Below are 26109 nucleotides of genomic sequence, written 5' to 3'. Positions count from 1 at the left end.
ATTACTTATTAGCTCCCACTTATGAATGAGGATGTGCAGTATCTCTCTTTCTGTGCCTGGCTTATTTCACTTAACATGATTTTCTCCAAGCTCATCCATGTTGCTGCAAATGGAAGAATTTCATTATTTTTATGGAGGAGTAGTATTCCATTGTGTATATATACCACATTTTCCTTATCTAGTCATCTGTTGATGGACATTGAGGTTGGTTCCATAGCTTGGCTATTGTAAATAGAGCTGCCATAAACATGAGAGTGCAGGTATCCCTTTGACATGATGATTTCCATTTCTTTGGGTATATACCCAGCAGTGGGATTGATGGATCGTATGTTAGTTCTATCTGTAGTTGTTTTAGGAACCTCCATACTGTTTTCCATAATGGCTGCACTAATTTACACTCCCACCAACAGTGTGTAAGAGTTCCCCTTTCTGTATATCCTTGTCAGCATTTGCTATTCTCTATCTTTTTGATAATAGCCAGTCTAGCTGAGGTGAGATGGTATCTCAGTGTGGTTTTGATTTGTGTTTCCCTGGTGCTTAGTGATGCTGACCATTTTTTCATGTATCTGTTGGCAAGACGAGCTTTTTAAATAAAATGAAATAGAATAGGAAAGGAAACAGCATGTCATAAGTTTAAGTATTCTGTGAAACTTTTGTTTGTTTGACACACGTAGGTGTGGGGGGGTTTTTATATGGATGTCAACGTAAAATGCATTTCTTACTGTGTGTGTGGTCAATAACATTGGAAGGCCACTTCTTTGGATCTAGATTACCTGAGAAGTGGTAATGTGACCTCTCTAGTGTCCTTTCTCAGAGGCTCTAGATCAGTTGATTGTTGTAGTAAACGTTACTGCAACTAAAGGTAAAGCTTTCTTAGGCGTCACGTGTGTCTCCATTCTTTATGCTCAGGGGCACTGTTAGAGTGTGCATTCACTTTAAGAGATCATGTGTGCGTGCATGCCTCTCATAAATGAGACTGGAAATATGGGTGGGGTATTTCCTGTGGCCTCATTCATACTGTTCGATTATCTGAGACAGGCGCCTGAGAGTGAGCCACCAAAGTTAAGGGATCATTTGAAATGTCCAAAGGTGACTTTTTAAAGTCCTTTTGGTTGTCCAGTCAGTTGTGGTTGGAGTAGCTGTTTAATTTTTAAAGATAGTGAATGTGAATGTCAGAGATTCTTGAATTCTGCTCAGGTTGTTACTCAGAGATCTAGCCCATCCCTTTTAACAGCCTCCTAGAATTCCTTGCCTTACATTACTTAGCTATATTTCTCTTCCCAGTTTTTTGCTGTAAACAAACAATAGTGTAATGAGCATTGATGACACATTGTCCCTGTATGTACAAATTTATTTCAAAGTGGCTATACAAATCCATGATCTTACCAGCAGTATATGCAAATACTACCTCACCAGCATTGGAAGCAATCAGACATACTAATTTTAGCCATATGGGTAGATGTAAAGTTATGTCTCTCTGATTTGCATTTTCTTTGTTATTAATGAGGTTGAGCATCTTTAAATATTTTTATTGGCTATTTAAACTCTCTTCTATTGATTGCCTATTCGTATCCTTTGCCCATTTTTCTGTTGGATTTTTTTCTTTTTGTACTGATTTGTAGTAGTTTTGTATACATACACACATTATATGTGTTTTAGAAAGAAGTTGGATATTAAGAAATAGATGAAGGGCTGGCCCCGTGGCGCACTCAGAGAGTGCAGCGCTGGGAGCGCAGCGTCGCTCCCGCCGCGGGTTCGGATCCTATGTAGGAATGGCCGGTGCACTCAGTGAGCGCGGTGTGGGTGACACCAAGCCAAGGGTTGCGATCCCCTTACCGGTCACGAAAAAGACAAAAAAAAAAAAAAAAAGAAATAGATGAAGAACAAAGTGAAATTTACCAGTAATCTTACTGTGCAGAGATAACATAATTTTTTATCTTTCCAGACTCTTCTTAATACATATAGACTTGCTGCGTTATAATTTTTAATGGTTATATTTAGTGAATATTTGTGGTTTTAAACTTTTTACTATTATATACATATTGCAGTGACCAAGCTTTTATACATCTTTTAAAATCCTTGCCTTGGGATAAATTTTTAAAGTGGGATTGATGAGTCAAAGTGTATGCCCTGTTTGGGGGCTTTTTGATACATACTGCCAAATTGCCTTTCAGAAAATTTTAGTAGCTTATACTCCCTCATTAGCAGGGTTGGTGAGCTGCAGTTCTTACGCATTTGATTGTGTGATTGTACCCAAATAATTAGCAGATACAAGCTCTTTCTCTTTTAATCCTTTTGGAGAAAATTAGTCTGGTGCTTTGTATTAATTACTGAAGTTGAATGCCCTAAGATATTTATTGGCCATTTGTATTTTTTTGTGAATTGTTTATTCTTTTTACTCATTTTTTAAAGTTATATTTCTCTAATTTATTTAAATAAGCTATTTTTGATATGTTAGTTATTGCAGCTCTTTTTAAGTGTGTAGGAAACGTTTTCTCCCAGTTTTTCCTTTGCCATTTAACTTTATTTTTTTCCCCTGACGATTTTGAAGTTTTAAACTTTTACTTTAAAAGTTAAAACAGTTTTTTAAGTAGTTTTTTTTTTCTTTTCTTTATGATGTGTTGCTAGGCTGGCATGCTTTAAGAGCCTTTCAGCACTTAAAAAATATAGAAATTCAAAAAAAATCAGAAATTACAACATTTTCCTTTACTTTTACGGTTGCTTTCTTAGATTTAAATCTTTAGTTCATCTGGAATCCATTTTGATTTCAATTGCAAGGCAAAGCTCCAACTCCTCTCTTTCCATGAATTGGGTAGCAACAGTAAGTACTAACTAATATATCCCTGGACTGGCCGGTTAGTTCAGTTTGTTAGAGTGTGGCCTTGAAATACCTAAGGTCAAGAGTTTGGTTCCCCATACTGGCCAGCCACCAAAAAAAAAAAATAAGAATAATAATAATAATAACATATCCCACCATCTCCCCCCTTTATGAAATATATTTGTATTGTATGGTAAATTCCTTTATATAAGGGTACTTCAAGAAGTTTATAGAAAAATAGAATTAAAAGGTGATATGAGTCTTTTCTTGAACTTTTGAAGTACCCTTGTATACTAGAGTCTTTTGCTGTGCTTTGTTCTGTTCTATTGATCTTTCTATTCCTACTATTTCATTAGTTATTGAGCTCTTGGTCTTTTCTCATCAAATCTACTTTCCTGTTTTTTCCTTCCCATCAATAAATGGTATCTCTTCCCCTCAGACCAATCTAGAATTGTGGGAGGCATCTTTGACAGTCCCTTACTCTCAACATCTAATTGGTCCCCACGTCCTGCTGATTCTACCAACAAAATCCATGTAAAACTGTTCATGCCTCCATCTTCTTTGCCACCTCTCTAGGCCAAGCCACCATCTCTTACCTGGACTTCTCTAGTAGCCTTCTATCTTCTTTCCCCACTTTCACTTTTACCCTTGTCTACTTCATTTTCTACACAGCAGCAAGCAGGATCTTTTGAATTTATTTATATTTATTTGTCTTTTTTCGTGTCCGGCAACGGATCGCAACCCTCAGTGTCGCGCCCGTACCGGACCGGGACCGGCCACGGGATCGCAACCCTCAGTGTTGCACCCGCACCTCGCTCAGCCAGTGAGCGGGAACCGGTCTGTATGTGGGATCCGAACCCTCGGCGGGAGCGCCGCCACACTCCCAAGCGGTACACTGTAGCAGTGCGCCACCGGGCCGGCCCCTATATTTATTTGTTGTTTTTATAAAAAGAGTTATTGAATGAAAAAAATGTAGCTTTGTAATGCATTCTTAAAATGGTAGATGAGATCCTTATTGTTTTGGTTGCTTTTGTCTTGTTATAAAATTGTTTCTTACAATAATCGGAAAGCACTTTTAGAACTTCAAGTCTATTTTTCAGCCTTCATATTTTTTTTAATACCGTATAATACAGTTGTTGTAATTTAACTTTTTATTCAATTTTAAAATCTGGTTAGATTAAATCATCTTTTCAAAAATAATGGCCTTTGGGCCGGCCCGGTGGCGCACTGGATAGTGCGCCGCTTGGGAAGCGCGGCGGCGCTCCCGTCCGAGGGTTCGGATCCCACGTACAGACCGGCTCCCGCTCACTGGCTGAGCGAGGCGCGGGAGCAACACCGAGGCTTGCAATCCCGTTGCCGGTCCCTGGTCCGGTACAGGGGCAACACTGAGGGTTGCGATCCGTTGCCGGACACGGAAAAAAGACAAAAGACAAAAAAAAAAAAAATAATGGCCTTTGATATTTCTGCCAGCTTATTCTTTCAGGTGGATTTTCATCATTGATGTTTTTAAACTGTATCAGGTACATAAATTGGCATGTAAATTATAGAATAGGAACATAGTTTATGGCTTTACTTAATCATATTATCCTTTTTGTTTCTTTCAGAATTTCTGACTTGGGGGAGAAACTCATATCCCAAGTCAAATTAGTACTCATGGAATTAATAAGTTTTAATGCTGTTCAATATGTAGTCTTTTTTTTTTTAAGCATCGAGGAAGGCAGTTGATACTTGGTGGATTTATCCTATATCTACAACTTTGTTGAAGTCACTGTCTCTAGTAATTTTTTGTATTAATCTCCTTAGATTTTTGATATGTATAATTATGCCAAAATAAAGATCTTGATTTCCCCCTCCCCATCCTAGCACTTTCCCAGTCTCCAAATTATTCTATTTTAATTCTTCACATAGTGCTCATAATTACCTGAAATTCTCTTTTTCATTTATTTGCTTTCTGTTGTTATCGTCCCTTTTTTCCCTTTAAATTTTTTAATTGTATGAGAGCAATCTTGCCTTGTTGTTCCCTGCTGTATCCATAGTGCCTAGAACGAACAGCACTTGGCACAGAGTAGGCTTTCGATAAGTATTTGCTGTTGCATGAACATTCTCTATAATAGTCAGTATTTTAACTTTTCCCTTCCCTATATTTACACCCCATTTTTCTTCTCGAAAAAGAACTCTGGCAAATTAGAATGGCGCAAATTGTCATCGTTGGTATTCTTTTTCCTGTGTTATTTAAGAGCATGACGATATTATATGCTGGCTTTTGGTTTAAAATATATCCTTATATCCCAGAGATCAGTTTCAACAGGTATATTCATTTTATCAGCTTTTTTTCCTTTCTCCACTCACTCTGTGTTTGTGTGTGTGTGTATGTATTTTGGCCATTGCTTTTGGATATATTGTCATTTTATTTCTTAAATCTCTTCAGATGGTGTCTGTTACTCATGGTATCTCTTGCAGCAGGTTTTTATATTTTCACATATTTGAAAATCTGTGAGGTTTCCCAAGATTGACAAGCATGCAGTATATAGCAAAATAGGAGTCTTCAAAAGACAGTCCTATTTTATGCTTCTTTTCATAAGGCTAAAAAGATGTATTATCAGTCTCTTAATTAAATGCAGTGTGACTGTGCCTCCCTGTGAATCATACTAATCTGTATTGGAAGTCATCTGTGTCTGGTGGTCACATAGTGAAATATGGCATCTTTCGCAAATGATGGTTTTGAATTTTTGTCTTCTGGATATCTCTACTACGTTGTTCCTTATGGCCTCACATGCTTCACCTTCAATGTGTGATGAGTTCTTTCTGCACAGCTTCTTTTCCAGCTTCTCATTCCATTCCACTGTAATCCTTATATTTAGTTGTGATAGAGCTCAAAATTACCTATGGATTTGACTGTTCTCTTTCTTATAGGGAATGCTATATTGCTTAAAAGTTTTAAAAGCCTTCTTTTAAAAGCTTTAAAGGAAGGCTATGTGCTTAGAGGCTTTGTTACTTAAAAGTTTAGCCAGTTTTTAGAGGGAAAATAAAACTTTCTTCAGATCAGTAAAGTGTTTTGTGTGTGTGTTGGCAGTACAGGTGGAGGGCACGGGATGTTTAGTAAAATCAAAAGCTTCTGAGAGATCGAATCATTGATGTAGAAAAGTCAGCCTTCAAAAACCAGCACTTTCCAAGTAGATAATATTATGTTAAAGTGTAGTGTGATTAGGGCAATAAAGTGTCCAGTAAATAATGTCTACAAAGACAGGTAGACTTGTTCTAAGTAGAATTCCAGGAAGAAAGAATGTAAGCTATTAATTCGTATTTGTTTTCCTTTATCCCTTGGGCTGTTTGTTTACAGTACTGAGTAATTAAAGGTTTAAGAAGTGATAAACTGGTTTACTTACTACGCACAATATTAAATTGCATATACTGATCTGGGCTTTTTGTTTGTTTTTGGTTTTGTTTTTGACTGTTTCTGATTTTACAATCTCAGTCTTGAAACTTTGCCTTCCTTTCATTTCTTTGGTTTGCAAGTTTGAAAAGGAAAGCAGAAGTATCCAACCAAAGATGCTTTGTAAAACATCTTTTAAGGGAGAATCTTTTCCCGAAGGAAGTTTATTTCCTCAGTGGTGCAGTGGTTTTTCCTGTAGTCAGGCATTTTTGAGGAAACAAGAAGCAGCTTGTCTTTGATTATTGGTGTGATGGCATGAAAAGTAGATTTTCTAGTGAGATTTCCACAAGTGTTAGTTTTATTAGTATCATTTAAGAGCTCTTCTGTAGAGGATTTAGTTTGAAGATTTATTTTTCAAATATACTTTGGCTTTTTCACTTTTATTTTTTAGGCTGTGCGTGTTACAAAACCCAAAATCCCAGAAGCCATAAGAAGAAATTTTGAGTTAATGTGAGTAATATGCATGGGCTCCCAATATTTCTATTTAGGGTTGTCAACGTATTAATACACCAGTCTAGAAAATACGTGTGTGGTAATACACTCTGGGGTGGGCTGTGTCTATCTTCTATACTTTTATTCTAGAAATATTGCCTATTTGCGTGTCTTGATTCCCACTATACTTACTAGTTTTCTTTTTATGTATGTACATTTCAAGAGCAGTTTCTGTGGCTAAAGATACAGTTTGCTGTAGAACTATTGCTGGAAGCCTAATATAATTTGTATACAAATAGTTACTTAAATTAAATATTAATAGAAGAGAGAAAGAGTCCTAGCTGTTAAGGTTGAAAAGATTGCCCATATTCTGTTACTGTGTTGTAATGGTAAGAATAGACACCTTGTTGGTATAAAGTTTGGTTTTCCATTGTGTGTCATTGTGTACATAAAATTAGACTGGATCTTTATAATTTGCCTCTGGGGAAGCCTTGCTTGAGTTAACTCTTGGTACTCTTCTCTTTTATGTGTCCAGGGCTGCCTGGGAATGAGAAGTTACTAGTTTGACATGAAATTAGTTTCTAAGTGTTTTAGAAAATTCTCTTTATGTGCAAAAAGTATTGCCCTAAATTTGAAATGGCAATGTTATTCTCATATGACAGGTACTGAAAAGGAAAAACAAAGGACTTTAGGAAATTTGGCTAGTATGTTAAGAGGAAAAATACTATATACTGGACAAATAACTTTGCAAAAGTCAAGAATACAACAGATGTGTAAATGCAGGGGGCTGCAAGGAGTAGTAATACTGCTTTATAGGTTGATACACTTCTGTGTCCTTTTTGTTCCCAGGTCTATATCTTCTATCATGCAGAGTTTTATATTCCCTTTTTGGTTGTAGAAGAGGAACTCTTCTTTTAAAAATAGAAAGCATAGAGTACCAGGCTGGGTAGATCATGGGTCTGATCCAGTTATAGAAAAAAAAATTATTGAAGGTTCAAGATGTTTCAGACTTTAAATATGATTGCTTCTCATAATGGAAAGATAAATACCCTCAGATAACTCATAGTATTCAGAATATTATTTCATGTCTTTATCAATGTTGGCAGGAGGAAAGGGGAGGGGAGGACTTTGGGGGGAGGGAAATGTTTTGGGGAACATCTAGAATTACTTTTCAGATAATTCTGGATCTTTCTTAATTTTGTAGACTGTTGGAATTCCAAAATTAAAAGCCACCTTGGAATTTCCCAGTCTAACCTCTGGACTATTACTGATCTTTTTTTAATACCATTTCTGTTATGTGGTCACCCAGTAGCCACTTGTACATGCTTAGTGATAAGCCAGCCATTTTCATTATTAGAAGCTCAAATTCTTAGAAAATTTTTTACATTAAGCCCCAGTTCACTACCTAATAACTGCCACTTAGTTGTATCTTTTATACAACAAGTAGGGCCCACTGCACATGGGTGTCCACCTGAGGAGAGCAGGGCTGAAATCCAGCTCCATTCTGTTTGCCAGGCCATGTACCTGAGAGGACTGCATCTGCCCAGAGGCTGTTCCCTTTTTCTAATAGGCACAGCAGTGCTGTATGAGCTAGCAGGAAGCCTTAACAGCAAAGGAAGCGTTTATATACTCCCAGATGAGAGTACTTTTACATGATACAATTAGAAGGAAAAAAATCATACTCAAATTCAAATGTACTAAATTTCTTTTCTATCTCTGGGTGTCTTTGGGCAAATCATTTAATCTTTCAACGTCAGATTATTATAAGTAAAATAAAGTAATGACTCTCTTTCCTACCTTAACAGGTCAAAAAGTTCTTGTTGAAAAATGGTTGTCTGACCCACTATAGGGTCAGAATTACTGGCTGTGACCACACATAAGAGAAGCATTTCTAATTTTTATAATGTTTTGCTTCCCAGGGAGGCTGAGAAGACAAAACTTCTTATAGCTGCACAGAAACAAAAGGTTGTGGAGAAAGAAGCTGAGACAGAGAGGAAAAAGGCTGTTATAGGTACTTGAATTTCTTTCTGAAATGACTGTCTCTAAGTACGTGTGTTATGTTTGTTCTTTGTCAGTCTCTTAGTGGATGTTGATGGGACTCAATTTTGCGTTATATGTGGTGGAGAATTCTGGAAACCGCATTGTACTTTCAGATGCCCTAAAGCCTTTAAAAGTAGGTGAGGCCAGTTCTTAACGAAGTGCTTTGGCTCTGCATCATGTTATTGGCTGCCACTGTTGTCTTTTTCAAAGACAGCGAGAATGGATAGGGTTTATGGGCAGCTTTAGTCTCTGTGGAGTAGGGTTTTCATTATACAGATTAAAGAGGGAAGTTTTTTGGCCAAAGCTCAGGATTATAGTATGCATCCTTGCTATTGACATGCATCTAGTTTTATCTGGTAGATAATGCCATCTGTGAAAGTATGGCAGATTGCTTATAGCTCATTTTGAATTACAGTGGTTTCCCTCACACTCTAGAGTACTGCTATCTTAGGCCCTCAGTTGATGCTGAAAATGTAAGACATTTTTTGTTAAATATTCAAATATACAGGAATGTACAGAGAACAATATAATGGAAGCTTAAGATTTTACCCTATTTCCTTCAGTTTGTATTTCCTTTTTTTACTTTTCTTCTTCTTCTTCTTTTTTTTTTTTTTTTTGGTGGCTGGCTGGTACAGGGATCCCACTGTGCTAACCGGCCAACCCATATTTTCTTTTAAGGAAACAAATTATATATCTGTTTGAAGCCTCTTTTGTACCCTTCCCTGGTCTTTTTTCTCAGAGTAGCTTCTATTCTGAAGTTTGATGTATATCCTTTCTGTCCATATTTTTATACTTTTACTGTTAAGCATAAAATTTTTTGTTTATAGAATTTTTTCCCTATTTGAAACTACAACAATGGTATCAAACTCTTCCTTTTGTTTTACACCTTTCCTTTTTTTTTAAACAACATTGAGTTTTATTCGTATTGATACATGTAAATATAGTACATTTTTTAAGTACTGAGCATTTCATTCTATGAGCAGACTTCATTTTATTCTGATGAATTGACAATGAGGGCTTGGATAGTTTCTAGGTTTTCCTTATTACAAACACTGCTGCAATAACGTCCTTATCCATGTCTCCTTGTGCACTTGTGCAAGAGTTTTCCTAGAGCAGCGTTACTCAGCTTGTGTTCTGGGTCAGTGCCCTATCACCAGCTTTTTGTTTCTGAGCCACAATGAGATGAGCATAGAAATTGAGAATGAATGTTTAGAAGTTCTCATGGCATTTTAACATGGTACTTTCATACCTGTTGAATCTAATAAAAAGTTAGAGCTTATATATTTATGTTTTGGTTGTGGTTTTTAATTTCTTTTTTCTAATAATTCATTTTTATTATAGTTTATAATTTATTGGTTCCTAACAGATTGAAATACAAAAAAGCGGGGAGTGCTTTCCCACAAGTAGTTTGAGAAGCACTCTATAGAATACATATCTCAAAGTAGAATTGTGGGTCATAGGGTATGAATGTCTTCAAATTCAACATACTGCCAAAGTGCTCTCTAAAGTGATCCTTCCATTTTACCCTCTCTTCAACAATGTTTGAGTTCCAATTTCTGTGCTGCCAAATTTGAGTTCCTATTCCTGCACATCCTCCTCAGTCCTTGGAGTTATCAGACTTTTGAAAATTTATGCCAACTTGACAATGGACATGGTATCATGTAATTTGAATTTCCCTGCTTATTAGGAAAGTTTAATGTCATTTATTGTCATTCAGGTTTCCTTTTTTATTTTATATGTGAATTGCCTGTTCATATCCTTACTCCATTTTTCAGTTGCTTTTTTGAATTGATTTGTAGGAGTTTTTTTATATCTCCTGGATACTAATTCTTTCCCAGATTTATGTATTGCAAATATCTTCTCTCAATTTGTGGCTCATCTTTAACTTTATGATATCTTTGACATACATATATATTTAATTTTCATGTAGTCACATTCATTAATCTTTTCCTTTTATGGTTTGTGCCTTTCCTATCTTGTTTAAGAATTCTTTCCCTATGCCAAAATAATTATTTTATTTTAAAAGTTTTAAAGTTTGCTTTTCATATTTAGTCCTTTAATTCATCTGGAATTTATTTGAGTGTTTGGTGTGACATGGGGATTCAGTTTTATTTTTCCAAATGCCAAACCAGTTGATTTAGACTATTTATTGAATAATAGTTTATTATTTCCACTACTTATATCCTGTGCCACGTCTGTCATATAATAAGGTACTACTGTATATGTAATTTGTTGCTAGGATCTCTATTTTGTTCCAATTTTTTGGTCTATCTTTCCCCAGTATTACCTTATTTTTATCAATGTAGCTTTTATGTTAAATCTTGCTATCTGAGTGAGTTTCTTCTTAACTATTCCTCTTAACTATTAACTATTCCTGAAATTGTTCTAGCCCTTTATTCCTTGATATAAATTTAGAACCAGCTCCTCAAGTTCTGTAAAATACTGTGTTGGGATTTTGACTGGAATTACATTCATATACGTCAATTTGGAGAGAATTACAATATTTATGATATTGAATCTTATAAATCTATTATATTCCTCCATTTATGAGAATATTTTTCAAAAAGTGCCAGTTTTCTTCTTCAAGTTCTTGCACATTTGTTAGAGATTTATTCCTGTATGTTCTTTAAGATTTTGCTGTTATAAACAGGCTCTCTTTTAGGGGCATCTTCTCTAATTGTTGCTTTTGTATACGTTGATTTTTTTTTTGCTGTTGATTATTTATCAGTTTTGCTGAAAATGCTGTTATTTCTTATAGTCTCTTGGATTTCCCATGTTATCAAGCATATTGTGTTCAGATAAGGACGGTTCTGTTTTTTTCCTTTATAATCCCACACCTTGTATTTCTTTTTCTTATCTTACTGCTTTAAGCTATGAGTTCCGGTACAGTGTAGAAAAGAAAGATGGTGACAGGCATTCTTGTCTCCCTTTATAATCCCACACCTTGTATTTCTTTTTCTTATCTTACTGCTTTAAGCTATGAGTTCCAGTACAGTGTAGAAAAGAAAGATGGTGACAGGCATTCTTGTCTTCTCCCTTACTTGAGTAGTCCCAATGACATTTTCTATACTTAGTATTTATTAGTTAATGAAATTTCCTTCTGTTCTTTGCTTGCCAAGAGCTTTTAATGTGAATGGCTGTTAAAACTTGTAGAATTTTTTTCTACATATGTTGAGATGAACATATGATTTTTCTTTTTAAAGCTGTTAATAGGGTGAATTATATTAACAGATTTTCTCTGACTAAATTATCTTTGCATTCCTGGTATAAACCCACTTGATCATAATGTAGGAGGTTTACCCCAATACATTTCTCTATATTGTTTGCTGGTAATTTCTTTAGAAGTTTTACTTTTATTTTCATAAATAAGATCCCCTTATAATTTTCTTTTTTTTATCCTCTGCTGTCAGTTTTTTTTTCTTTTTTTCTTTTTTTTTTTTTTTTGGTATCATGGCTGTACTAGTCTCAAAATGAGTTAAAGAGCATTTCTTCATTTTCTATGTTCTGGAGCACTTTGCAGAAGTTTATCCTTTGTTGGTCTCATGGAACTCACTTATAAAAACCATCTTGGTCTAGCAGGGTCTGTGCTTTTTTTGTTTGCTTGTTTGTTTTTTGTGGCAAAATTCAACCTACTGATTTAATTTCTATATTGAGTATAAGCCTATTCAGCTATTTCTTTCTTTTAAGTCAGTTTTGGTAACTATATTTTTATAGAAAATAGTCCCATTTCATCTTATATTTCAAATTTGAAGGCATAAATTTGTTTGTAGAATTCTTTCATAGTTTTTAAAACCTCTGCCAAATCTGTATACCCCCTTTTCATTCCTAATATTATTTTTGCCTTGTCTTTTGCTGAATCAGTTTTGCCAGAGGTCTGTCTTATTCATCTTTTCAGAGAACTGGCTTTTGTTTTTTGGTTTTTTTTTTGGGGGGGGGGTTATTGTTACTTTATTTTAAATTATATTATTTACACTTATTTTCTAATTGTTTTGAGTTTACTCATTGGTTCTTTTCTGACTTCTTGACTTAGGTACATGTACTTAATTCATTATTAATTTTTAGTTTTTTTTGATTGAAACATGTAAGATAATTAATTTTCTTCTAAGCACTGCTTTAGCTGCATCTCACAAGTTTTGAAATGTACTTTGTTTATTGGTGTTCTGTTTTAATTCTTTTAAAAACATTTCCATTATATTTCTTTTTTGACTCATGGATTATTAAAAGTGTGTCTTTAAATTTCTGGTTCAGTGGGTTTTAAGGGGCTAACTCTTTGTTGTTGATTTCCAATGTTACTGTATTGTAGTCAGAAAATAAGATCTGTTATACGGATTCTTAAGTGTTTGTTGAAATTTGCTTTGTGGCCTATTTATTGTCAGGCTTATGATTTGTGTTTTTCACATCTCTTCTGTATTCTTCTAATTTTTGCCTTTTTGAGCTGTCTGTTACTGAGAAAGGTGTGTTAAAATCTCTCACTATGACCATGGATTTGTTGACTTGAAATTATTTTCTTTATATATTTGGGACTATATCATTAAGAGCACTCAGGTTCAGGATCATTACATCACCTTGGAAAATTGCTCCTGTTTTGTAATAACCTTAGGGATAACTAAACATGTTTTTTTTGTTTAAGATCTATATAGCTGTGCCAGTGTTTTCTTGGTTAGTTTTATTCTTGGTGTATCTTTTCCCATCCTTTTACTTTCAACTTTTCTATGTCATTATGTTTTAGGTGTGTCTCTTGTAAACAGCATATAGCTGGATTTTGTTATCTTATCCAATGTGAGAATCTGTCTTTTAACTGGTGAGTTTAGTCTTTTTATATTTATTGTGGTTACTGCTATATTTGGATTTGTTTGTATCACATAATTATGTGCTATTTACCGTGCATTTTTTTTCTCTGCTGCCTTTTCCCCTCTGTTCTGACTGGTATTGAACTGATTAAATTTTCCATATTATTTTCTTGTTCTTACTTAATTGGAAGTTTTACATTCTACTTCTAGAATGTATAACTAGTTATTACCTGTAAAATGTTAACAAGTATACTTGACTTAACAAAATCTAATCATTCTATCTTTTTCTTGAACAATACCTTAGAGTGTTTTAACTCTCATCACTGTCCTTAAGTTTTACATATTATTATTGCCTAGAATTTTAGTTTCATGTTGTATTTATCCTCCCACTGATTATCATATTATTGATTCTTACAGTAAATATTTTGATTTACATGTATTGAGTAATTTTTTCCTCTCCATTGCTTTTGGCAATTCCTCTTTTTTTCTTTTAGTTTTTTTTCTTTTTTAATTTTGCACAAGTGGCAAAAATTTGGTTTCAGCAGAAGGTGATCAAGAAAGAAACTGAAAAATGCATTTCTGAAATTGAATTTTAAAAAAAGGCTAAGGAGTAGAATACTTCTTCAGTCTTTCTTGGTCTGAAAATGCCTTTATTATCTTGAATGGTAATTTAGCCTATAATTCTAAACCAAACTAAACTTATTTTTCCTTATCACTTTGGCAATATTATTTCCTTTTTGTTTGGCCTGTTGTACCTGTTTACAAGTATGCTGCCAGTCTAACTGATCCTTTTAAGTATTCAGTCTTTCTTCTCTTTTTGCTGTTAAGATTTTTCTCTGTATTTGGGTATTCTCCAGTTTTATTATGATGTGTCTAGAAAAAGCTTACTTCTCACTGTCTAAAGGTTTTTAGACTCTCTTTCACTAGAGTTGCAGCCCTCTAGAGGTATTGGTTTTTTGTTGTTTTTTTTTAATTGAATCATAATTGATTATACATAATTTTGGGATTCAGTGTTGACATATGTTGATCAAATCAATATTACTAGTATGTATATTGTTACAAATTTTACTTATTCTTTATGCCCCTTATCCAATCTCTCCCTATGCCCCTCTCCCTCCCCACTCCCACCACTGATAACCCTAGATTTCTTCTCTCCCTCTGAAAGAGTAATGGTTACTTTGTTGATTTGTTGCCTAGATGATCTGTCCAATGCTGAGAGGTGTGTTTAGGTCCCCCAATATTATCATAGAGCAGATGCTTTTTCTGTCACTCTGGTAGGAGCTTTGTGGAGAGAGACATCCTCTTCTTTTCTTTGGTCTCTGTTGGTGACCCTCCTTGTGTCAGTGCACTACAGGGGCTGGTGAACAATCTGCATGGTGGTTGTGATGTCTAGCCACTTTCGTGGCAGCCGTGGTTACTGTGGTGGCTATGGCGGGCCACCCACATGGAGGTGATGTTTTTGGCATGCTCCTTGGTGCTGGTGGTGTGCCTCATTGTGGGAAGGGTCCAGTCCTCGGCTCCATACCCCAAGCCCCTAGGTGGGGCCCTGAGGCACTGGCACAGTGTGCCTGGGCTGGAACTAATTTTTTGTCCTTTATTTACTTTTAAAACAGGGAATCTTCCTGTGGGAACCAGTACTTGAGCTGTGTGGTTGAGCTAAATTGCTGCTTTGCTGCTGTTTCCCTAGTGAAGGCTTTTTGTGCAGCTCAGGGTTTAACAGTTGACCTTATACTACTTCTGGCTCTCCAGAGTCCCAGTGCACCTGGGTTGTGTAGAAACTCTGATCTGGGCCTGAATCTTTTCATCAAAATGCACTCCATGCAATTCTGCATTCCCAACCAGTCTCCTCTGAGTGGTCCTGTGCTGATTGGGGGGTGGATCGGCTATCCTTGCTTGTGTCTCAGTATTCTGCCAGTTGGCCCATCTCTCCCACCACCCGTGCTCTGAACACTTCCTGGGCCCTGCGCCAGTCCATTGTGATGACTCACCGGCCTCTGAATGGTTCCCGTTTTTCAGCTGTCTGGCTCCTCACTCCTGCATGGGTCCACGGGAGCCCTATTAGTGGTCTTGCTGTCCTGGGGGCCATCAAGTCCCTCTTCTCCCCTGCTGCCTCCAAGCAACTTCATCTGAAGGGCACAGCTGCGGCTTCTGCCGGCTCCTGCTCCACATGCTCAGCAGCTCCAGCCTTAAAGTGGCCACTGCCCAAAATGCTCCAAGCAGTTTTTTGTTTCTCCCATTGTGACTTCTCCCACTTCATGAACTCTGTAGGTCTCTTCTCTTCCCTTGAGCTCCAGTGGCCCCAGCTTGGCTGTTGTTACATTTTTATAGTTGTAAATTGGTTGATTTGTGGGGGAGAGTGACGCTGGGGACCATCTATTCCACCATCTTGACCAGAGCCTCTAGAGGTCTTGGTTTTTATGGTGGAGTCTTAGTTCTAGCATTGCTCTCATTTCCTGGTCCTGCATGGGTAGTAACCCTTGTCTGTCTCCTTTTCTCATCTAATAACCATCCCCCAGGGCTGCCACCATACAAGCTCCCAGCTCACCCTTTGCTCATATCACCTAAGCCAATCTCCTGTTCTTTCTTAGGCACTTAGCCATGCATTAAAAAGCAAATTTGCGGGCCAAGCCTGTGGCGCACTCAGGAGAGTGCGGCACTGGGAGTGCTGAGGCCGTGGGTTTGGATCCTATATAGGGATGGCCGGTGCACTTGCTGGCTGAGTGCCATGCGGCCGGTCTCAAAAAAAAAACAAACAAAAAAAACCAATTTGCTATGTTTTATGTAGCATTTTAAGGTGTTGTTAGCTGAAGGGTTTTCTCACTAGCCTATTCTACCAGTTTCCTAGAACTAGAAGACTGGTCATGCTCTTTATTTATTTCCACATGACAGAGTACAGTGTTGAATGGGATTACCACAAAAGTCCCCCTTTGTTGAGACAACATTCTCTGGGTTTCAGCTGTAGGCTCCAGATCCCTTACCTTTTATTCAAGTTTTATCTTGATCTTCTGCTTATAATGAAATTTCTAGCCCAGTTGAGCATAGTGGTTTATTTTTCGGATGGCGTAATATAGATTGATTTAACTCTAATGTCCCTGGAGTAGTTTGTAAAGGATACTGTCTTCTGGAAAGAAGAAACCACTTGGAAATTTTCTTTCCATTATGCACTTGCCCCATGGGTCAAAGATAAGATATGTTAAAATACTCACCTTCTCTGGCTGAAAGGGAGAATTGAGAATGTTCTTTGAGAATTGCAGTGATTAAGTTTGAAATGTAATTAGAGTCTTTCTTCCCTGGTCCTGAGTCCTTTGGTTAGGCTGGAAGTTTACTAAGAGTGTTTAATTTCTCCTGTGTATACCTGCCTGCTGCAGCTAACATATTCATTCCCAACATTTGCTTTCACATTTTCAGATGAATCATACTGCTTTCTGTTTTATCTTCTACAGCAATCAGAATACTGCTCCTTTGATATTATTTTCATCATGTCATTTCCCTTATGATAACTTATAGTAGATCCTAAGTATATTAAAACTAAGTTCCTTAGCCTATCACTCAAGGCAGATGTCTTCTTGCCCTTTTTCTATTCTTATTTTTTGTCTTTTCTTGTCAGCTGGCTGCATATAACCTATTCATTATGACTTGTTCCTTTATACTTTCTCATCCTTATGCTTCTTGCCATGTCCTCCTAGATCATGTTCATTATTTCAATATGGTTACACTTATCTCCCTTTTTCTTTCTCCTGCCACATTATATAATTGTCCTGTGTTGCTGTGCATTTATGTTGTTCTGTTTTTGTTCTGTGGTAATTTCATAAAGTATCATTTTTTTCCCATTAGCTTGTGGACCATTGCTATATAGTCCCGTGAAGGATTGAAACTATTAACCTTTTGTTTTCCCTCTTCCCACAAACCTTCCACTGTAAAAATAGAACAGTGAATTAGGAAATAAATTCCCTTTTTTCCTTTGAGTTGTTCATAGTCTGGATAGATAAAACTTAATGAAACAATTAGCCCATAACATTGTGTAATTAAATGTTAGACCAATTAAATGTGTGCTGCTAATTTTAAGGGTCTCAGAAACTAGAGAGATGTTTTTGAATGTGTCTTCTTTTGTTGTGTAATTATAGAAGCAGAGAAGATTGCACAAGTGGCAAAAATTCGGTTTCAGCAGAAGGTGATGGAGAAAGAAACTGAAAAGCGCATTTCTGAAATTGAAGGTACATTGGGGAGCAATGGGGTTCTGACTGTGCTGCATTTTTGACTCAGGGATTGGGCTCTTGTTGTGGTGGGTGGGAATGCCAAAGACAGAATAATCTAGTCTGGAGGAACTACATGGCCTGATAGTCCAGACAGATTTTTAAGATTTGCTATTATCTAGCTCTTGGTTTGGTTTGTGACTGTGGGTATTTCAATTTTTTGTTCCCTTCCTTAAAATGGGGCTTATTAGCTACCACTTTCTTCTCAGGTAAGAATTACCCATAATCAATTGTAAAAAGTGTACAAGTTAATAAACACCACCACTACCAGTTTCTTCTCCACTTGTCCAAAAAAAAAAATTGGAAAAACAGAAGCCCCAGTATTCATGGAGGATCTGAAACCCCTTGATTTCACGTAGTAAGATGTTGATGTTCTTAGTTCACAGACTTTTGCATGTATAGTACTGCTTTCTATCTTTCTGTGTCAACTGATTGTAGATCAGATTTGGAGGGGATGGGGACATTGCAGTAAATAAAGCAGAACATTCATGTCTGGACTTAGTTATTTTACTTGAAGCCTTTGGGTGATGGGAAGTAGGAGAAGGCATGGAGGAAAGAAGAAGCAACTTCAGGTAGAAAATGAGTGGGCTCAGATGAGCTGAGAGTTACAGAACAGTTTCAAGAGTATTCCCCTTTGAGAAGGAGCTGTCTGGGGACTGGGATTTGAAAACTGTTAATGTTGTTATAAATGTTTAAAGTGAAGTAAACAGTTGAAATATTAGGTGGTGGAGAATGGGACTCTTACCAGCTGAGGGAATGGATTTGGAACTTTCCTTTGTTTTAAACATCCTGACTCTTTTACTTGCTAGATGCTGCATTTCTGGCCCGAGAGAAGGCGAAAGCAGATGCTGAGTATTATGCTGCACATAAATATGCCACCTCAAACAAGGTGACTGGTTCTCCATGCCACTTTCCTGGTGATTTTGGGGTTTTGCTTTTCCTTTTCAGGGGCTCTAATATGATAGAGGTGATTTTATCCAACGTCAAGGAAGGGTAGTGACCAGCACATCCTCCAGAATCAGCCAATCACTTAGCAAGACATACTGCACTCTTATTGGGTATGGAACTTTGTATAGTTCTTTATAAAAGAGGGGAGCTAGGGCAAAAGCAAACTTATAAACACAGGTCAAATACCATAAATCCATTCATTTGTACTGCAGTATGATCAGTAAAGTTGAAGGTTTTCTCTGGAAATGACAAGAGTGACAGGAAAAGAGGAAAGTTCATTTAGAATTGCTTTCTAGATAAGGTAGCTTTTTTGATAGGTTCTAAGCTTTAGAGTAGTGTTTCTCATCAGAGACATTCTTGGCATTTTGGAGTGAGGTATTTTTTTATTGTTGAAGACTGTTTTATGCATTGTGGGTTATTTTGCATTCCTGGTCCTTGACGACTAAATGTCAGTAGTGCTCATCAGCTGTTTTGTCCTTTTTTTTTTTCTTTTTTTTTTTTTCGTGACCGGCAACGGATCGCAACCCTCAGTGTCGCGCCCATACTGGACCAGGACCGGCAACGGGATCGCAACCCTCAGTGTCGCGCCCGTACCGGACCGGGACCGGCAACGGGATCGCCACCCTCGGTGTTGCACCCGCACCTCGCTCAGCCAGTGAGCGGCCGGTCTGTATGTGGGATCTGAACCCTCGGCGGGAGCGCCGCCACGCTCCCAAGCGGCACACTGTAGCTGTGCGCCACCGGGCCGGCCCCTCATCAGCTGTTTTAACAACCACACACACACATATTTCTAAATGCCCCCAATTGAGTACTTCTTGTTTATGGATTTAAAAAACAGTTCCAGTCATGAGGAATTACTTGAGAAGGGAGGTTGGGTGGTGTATGAGTGAGCGATTTTTGTGTAAGTACTAGGGTAAGTTGGCTAGAGAGTATAGGCCTAGTGAGCTGAAGTTATTTAATTAAGAGACAGCTAGAACCCCTATAGTATTTTGAGAAGGGAAGGATATATCCATGATTTATAAGGTTATTAGTTGTAAAGTAAATTAGAACAGATAAAGGATAAGGGAGAGATTGCTGAAGTGTACGATGCAGTTTGAAGGATTAGAGTGAAGATTTAAGGTATAGACAGGGCTTCAATTTTCAATATAGAAAGGAACAGCATAGTCTGTATTTAGAAGAAATGCTAGGATATTATAGGTTGACAGAATGAAAGTTGTCAGTACTGTGAGCACCAGGGTAAATTTAGAAATAAACTTAACATTGGAGGGCACAACTGTATAGAAACAGAATGGAATTTGGTCATGAAGAAGGCAAAATAGGAAACTTTAGTTTATAAAACTAGCAGTCCAAATTTGTAATGGAAGAAGCGGCCAGGCACGAATTAAGACCTTACCATTGAGGTCAGCCTTATTCTGAAAGGGGCAATAAATAGTTTTTTTGCCATTTTGGAAAATGCTACTTATATACCAACCTACATTAAAAGGCTTAGGAATTAATTTGGTTGTGCAGTTTTAGTCTATTTCTGCTCCTTATAAACAGAACTCCTGAAACTTGGTAATTTATAAAGAAAGGAAATTTATTTCTTACAGTTTTAGAGGCTGGGAAGTCCAAGGTTCAGGAGACACATGTGGTGAAGGCATTCCTCTTGGTGGTAATGCTCCACAGCAATGCAGGGTGTCACATGGTGAGAATGGGCTGAGCAAAAGAGCTGAACTCCTCACTTGCCCTCCTTATAAAGCCATCAAAAGCACACCCATTACTCCATGAATGGATCAATTCATTCACAAGGGCACAGTCCTCACAATCTAATCACCTCTTAAAAACCCTACCTTTCAGTTACCATAATAGGATTTCCCACCCTCTTAACACTTTTACAATGGAGATTAAGTTCCAATATATGAACTTTTGGAGGACATATTTGACCCATAGCATGCGCTATTACCATATTTGATTGCAATGTTTTGACAGAGGTTATGAATCAGCTGGAGAGGGTAGAGATCCAGGGAGTGAAAGATGGCAGAGTGCAGAAAATAGAGGCTGTGGGTCTGTGAAGGACAAGATGGGCTTTTGCCTGGAGGACAGTCTGAGACTCAAGATGAGGAGAGTTTCACTAGGGAGGGTTCTGAGGGGGTTTGGGAGGCATATATTCCAGGGAACAATGAAAATGAGTTTTAATCAAATCCAGAGAGGTTTTGGTTGGATATATTTTGGCACCATGATTTAAATAAAACAGAATGCTGTGGGACAGTGAGGGAGGTAAAGAAAAGAGGCCAAATCTCATGACTTCTTGAGATCTTTTCTAGTTCTACTGTTTGGTCAAGAAAAGCAGAATCACTGACAGCTGATAATAAGGTTATGAGCCCAGACCCTTCCTTTGAAGCTCTGCTACTCTCATTCATTGGCCTGTATACCTCTCTCAAAAAAATCAGCAGAAATTCCAGACCGATTCCAGGTTGAATTCAGTTAGATGAAATTAGAAAGCATATACAAAAGTACTTCATAGGCCCTAAGTTGCTGTAGAAATGTTAGTTATTATCATTAATTAGTTATCATTAATTTTTCCCCCAAACCCTTCTTACCAGTCCTTTTATTAAAATGAACAGCTTCTCCTGCATTAAGACAGACTTGTTGAAGGAGTCTTAAGTCAGGAACATAGCTGTTAATGTGATAGTCACACCCCAAAGTGAGAGAGTCACTGGCAACCATTCAGAGTTGAGTCATGTTATTCAAAAGAGCACCAGGAGAGGTGGATGTAGGGGAAGAGAGAGATGACTGTTGCACCAGCGTGTCTTGATGCATTTGCTCTTGTTTGTCCCACACAGCACAAACTGACCCCGGAATATCTGGAGCTCAAAAAGTACCAGGCCATTGCTTCTAACAGTAAGATCTACTTTGGCAGCAACATCCCTAGCATGTTCGTGGACTCCTCTTGTCCTTTGAAATATTCAGATGTTAGGACTGGAAGAGAAAGCTCCCTTGCCTCTAAGGATGCTCTCAAACCCTCTGGAGAGAGTCCTATCCAAAACAAGGAGAGCACAGGTTGATGCAAGAGGTGGAAATATTCTCCTATATCAAGATGTGGCCCAAGAGTTTCAGTGGGAACAGTGGTTATATGGGCTCTTCAGAGAACTTACAGAGAACTTGTGCTCCATCTGTTCTGCCTCTCCTGTGATAGTCCTGCTTTGTCAGCTGATTGCAGGATAGAGCCAGCTGTCTGGCACTCAAATGGTCTTTACAGCCACAGTTTTATCAAGTGTCCTGTATGTGTTTCTTTCTAAACTGGTACTCATGAATGAGGGAAAGTCTGATGCTAAGATACTGCCTGCACTGGAATGTTAAACACTAAATATATAACAAGCTGTGTTTTTCTAAGCTGAGATTTATTGAATAATGTTTACATTGGTCCCTGGGGAAATGTGTGCTCAGCCATTCAGAGAGAAGATGGCCAGGATATGGTAAGTTAAAGAAGACTGATTATACCTGGAACCCAGGCTCTCTCTTTGGGGTCCAGTCTCAGCATTCATCCATGTGATTAACATCCAGGTCACCAAGGTTCCCAGGAAATGATCTTCCACTTGAGCAAAGATTTACTTGATTTGATTTGCACCTTTCTGTTTTCCGACAGTCACGTTGGTGGCCTGCAGACATGTGTGCTTTGCCACCTAACCAGAGATTCCTTATAGAGGTTCCTAATCACTAGTTCATTGCATTAGTAGGCTCAGCGATAAAGAGGGCTTGGTTTGAAGCTTTGGGTGATATGAAATCTTTGCTATGAGCCCAAGCTCTGGGGCCCTGCATTTCCTCCATTGAGTGATGACTGTCAGCATCACTGCTCATGCCATGTGTGACTAAGGTGCCTGTTTTTTAGCCACAGTTAACTCCTTGTGTCACCTCTTAGCTGTCTCTGACCTAGAGCGGGAAAGGGCTTTAACCAGAAATAGGAGCAGCATACAATTCTTAGCCTTTACTGCACAGTATTGTATCAATTGCAGGAAGTTTTTATTTTTAAAACTGGATTTGGGGTACATTAATTTGCTCCAGCCCTTCTGTTTAAAGGCCAAATCCTAGGGCTGCATGGTTACTCGCATGTAATTCTCCTTAATATGTTCATCAGGAGCCCACACAATGTTGAACAGAGAGTAACCTAGAAAGTATCCTTGGTCATAACGTTGTCTCCTTCCCTCCTGGCCCGGAGATGCTGAAATCAAAGTTATATCTCCAACTTTCGCCTTCCCTAAGAGATCAAGATTTTACTGACTTCCTGGCAACCAGCAAATTTAATTTTCTGTGAGAAGATGACAGAGTTAACTTGTGGCAATAGGAGACCTACTTCATACGGACCTTTTCTTCCTTCAGATTAACTTTCCTGGAACCGTGTGCCGCATAGTTAGGCCTGAGTTTCTGTGACTTGTTAAGACACCTCTTGTGCGCACCATGTTGAAGCCAGACAGAAAAGTCATGGGACCACTCCAGAAACCTTTCAGCTGTCAGTACTGTCAGCTTTGTGACAGCTTGTGGGTTGTGCCAAACACTTTATTTGGGAAAGGAAAGCCCAGATTTGAATGGGTTTTTTCCCTGGGCCTTATACTATACAGGCATTTGTAATATGGAGAAAATAATTTTTTTTTGCTCATTTAATACTATACATTCTCTTTATGAATGAATTTTGTGTTCTTTAGCCCTTCTTAAAAGATTTTGTGAATTATAAAAGTAAACCTTGAACTTGTCATATTGCTGCAGATAAATACTGATTGTTGTGGGAAATCTGGATCATTGACCTCTGTGCTTTTATTCCTAGAGATGTTTCCTATTCACATGAGTGAAAAGCTGTTGCCCCAAAGTGATGACTGTGGCTTTTCTTACCAGCCACAAGCCCTGGTGGCAGGGTTGAAGAACAGGGAAATGCCATTGTGGAGTTTTAAAGAAAGCACTTCCACTGAAACTCCCCATGGGTGTGCTTCCCTGCACCCACTCAGTGAGCTCGAAGTCTAGCCATCCTTCAGGGATGTTCCTTTTGGCAATTATATACTGTAATCTTGAAGTCTAAATTTATATGTGAAATGCTACATTTTTAAAAATAAGACACTAAATAAAATTATTTTACTATCAGTGATTTGTGTTTTTTCCCATGTCTCCATTCTTTTCTGTTGTCTTAACATCCTAAGTCTGTCTTGCCAATTTCAACTAGGTAACCAGTTTATTTCCTGGTTTAATTTAACTGTAGAGACTTTCTTATGCTTTTCCCAGAATACTGCCTACTTGGTATAAGAATTTTAAAAACAGTTTCCACTCTTTCCTGATTCCTGGAATTTAATAAAGAACAGGGCCCAGCAGCAGAGGAGCAGAGAAGGAGAATAGAGTGTCGTGCCCCTTGGAGCCTTCCCTGAGAGCTAGAAGGCAGGAGGCAGTTATACTGAGGAAGGACAACTTGTATAAACCGTACCTGGCAATGATGATATGGTATAACTAACTTCACTGATTCAGATGTTTTTGGCCCAAGAGCCAGGGTCTTCCCAAGCACTCTACATTCCCTCCTGGGGACAATTTTCACGGTGATGTTGGGCCAGCAGGGAGTGGTAATTGGGGGTTTGGGGGAAAGCAGCCCTTCACTCTCAGGTTCTTCTGGGATCCAGCCCACAGTATCCTATATCAGCTGCTGCAGACCAGGGAGATTTAACTAATTTGAACTGATTATTCTGTAGGCTTTTGGTAGGTATTAAAATGAAGTGATTTCTGCTGCTTGCTGTGGGGAAGAAATTTCACAGCTCCTCATTGCTTTAGGATTAAGTCCCAAATGGGTGAGTGCAAGGCTGTCCCTGATCTGGCTCCTGCTGGCCTCTCCAGCTACTCTTCTGTAGGGTCCTTGACTGCACCTTCTCTCTGTCCCTTTGCATATATTGTTCCATCTGCTGGGTTCATTTTTCCTCCCTTGTAGTCCCAACTTCGCTTTGGTTGCTCATAATCATTCTTCTCTTCTTCAGAGAGGTGACCCTGAACTACTTGCTCGGGTTAGCTTCTTGTACCTCCCCCTCTGTAACACTCTTCTCATCTCATTACCTGCCTAATGTGTGTTTTCAAAAATGCTGAGCTCACTGAGGGCAGGGACTGACTGCTGTTCCTGGAGGGGTAGTATCTATTGCTAATGCCTGCTATGATGCCTGGCCCATATGAGTCGGTCAGTTTTGTTGCATGAAAGAACAAAAGGACGAATGGTAAATGCAGACAAGTAAGCAGTGGAAGAAGCAGGACTTAGAAGTTAGGCTAGAGTGTCCATGTCAGGACTTCATGTGTAGAATGGGAAGTTACCTAACATCTCTGAACCATTTACTCATCTTGCAGGGTGGCTCTTCCGTGGGTTCAACAAGATATGTTGTATCTAGCATAGTGACTCACATGTGGTTATTGATGAGATGCTTTGGTTCACCTAGACTGTAGGAGTCAGTATATGTTTCTGTGTCTGAGTAGACTGTAAGTTCAACTAATGGGGTGAGCACAGTGCCTGATAGTTACAAGGTCTTCAGCAGCTATCAGCTAAGCTAGCTGGATTTTAAAGCTCACCCACAGACCTCCAGGGACATCCCAACAAGCTGGTCCAGCTCGAAGCTCGAAGCTCTAAATTTAGGGAAAATTCCAGAGGATATGAGGCCTGCAATAGAGGCCAGGAAAACGGGTAAAACAAATAGCTAATGTGTGATATGAAGTGGTGACCCATGTTTTGACTTTCTCTGTCCTTTGCCAGGCTTGGCAGAAGTGCTCTTGGTGAGCAGGGCAGTATGGCAGCTAATTCCTGAAAGATCAGCCCTTTCGAGCCTGGAGAAGCAGCTCTCCTTGCTTATTAACAGGAAGCAAGTAGGCTGTAGTGGATGCTATGTCATATCACCCAGATTCCATGTTCTCAGGTGTGAAGCATTCATTCTCCCAGTTGCTGGGGGAGTCCCTGCTGACAGCTCAGTGGAGTTGCTCTGCAAAAACTTCCCTTGGCTGAAGAAAGCCTCTCTACCCAAGGGCACACCCCCTTTCTGGGGACAGCCCACATTCAGTAAGAGGTTAATGTAGGAACAGAAATGCCAGTAGAGTTACTTGAACCCAGCAATTTGTCCAAAAACAAATTTGCGTTGTTTTTCCCCATTTGCAAGTGTGTTGGGATTTGCATCTTAACAGTGACAATAACCATAGCTGGAATTCAGACACATAAGGAAAGTTCTGACAAACTGGGTATATCTGACTCCTCTGGCACCCTCCTGCAATTCTGCTCAACCTCACCTCTAATTCCAACTGTGGCTGTGGTGGACATTTCCACACAGGCATCAACTCTTTTTCTCTGACTGCATCTCACTTCGCACATGCACTTCGCATGCTGTTTTTCACCTCAGGGATCCTCCAACACTATGGAAA

General features: G+C 38.3%; 1 protein-coding gene across 1 annotated transcript in view; it reads left to right on the top strand.

The window, feature by feature from the left end:
* ERLIN1 (ER lipid raft associated 1) overlaps nt 1-23827 on the top strand; it is a 38199-nt gene extending 14372 nt beyond the window's left edge. Inside the window, exons 8-12 of the mRNA XM_008570597.1 lie at nt 6643-6701; nt 8603-8694; nt 17638-17727; nt 18576-18655; nt 21537-23827. Of these exons, the coding sequence (XP_008568819.1) occupies nt 6643-6701; nt 8603-8694; nt 17638-17727; nt 18576-18655; nt 21537-21758 (543 nt within the window). The 3' untranslated portion in view covers nt 21759-23827. The remainder of the gene's footprint in view (nt 1-6642; nt 6702-8602; nt 8695-17637; nt 17728-18575; nt 18656-21536) is intronic.
* Nucleotides 23828-26109: the final 2282 nt, after the last annotated feature.

This window comes from Galeopterus variegatus, unplaced genomic scaffold, assembly GCF_000696425.1.
Source record: "Galeopterus variegatus unplaced genomic scaffold, G_variegatus-3.0.2 Scaffold619, whole genome shotgun sequence".
NCBI lineage: Eukaryota > Metazoa > Chordata > Mammalia > Dermoptera > Cynocephalidae > Galeopterus > Galeopterus variegatus.
Note: the sequence above shows the minus strand (reverse complement) of the source record. Positions and strands in the feature narration are given on the sequence as shown.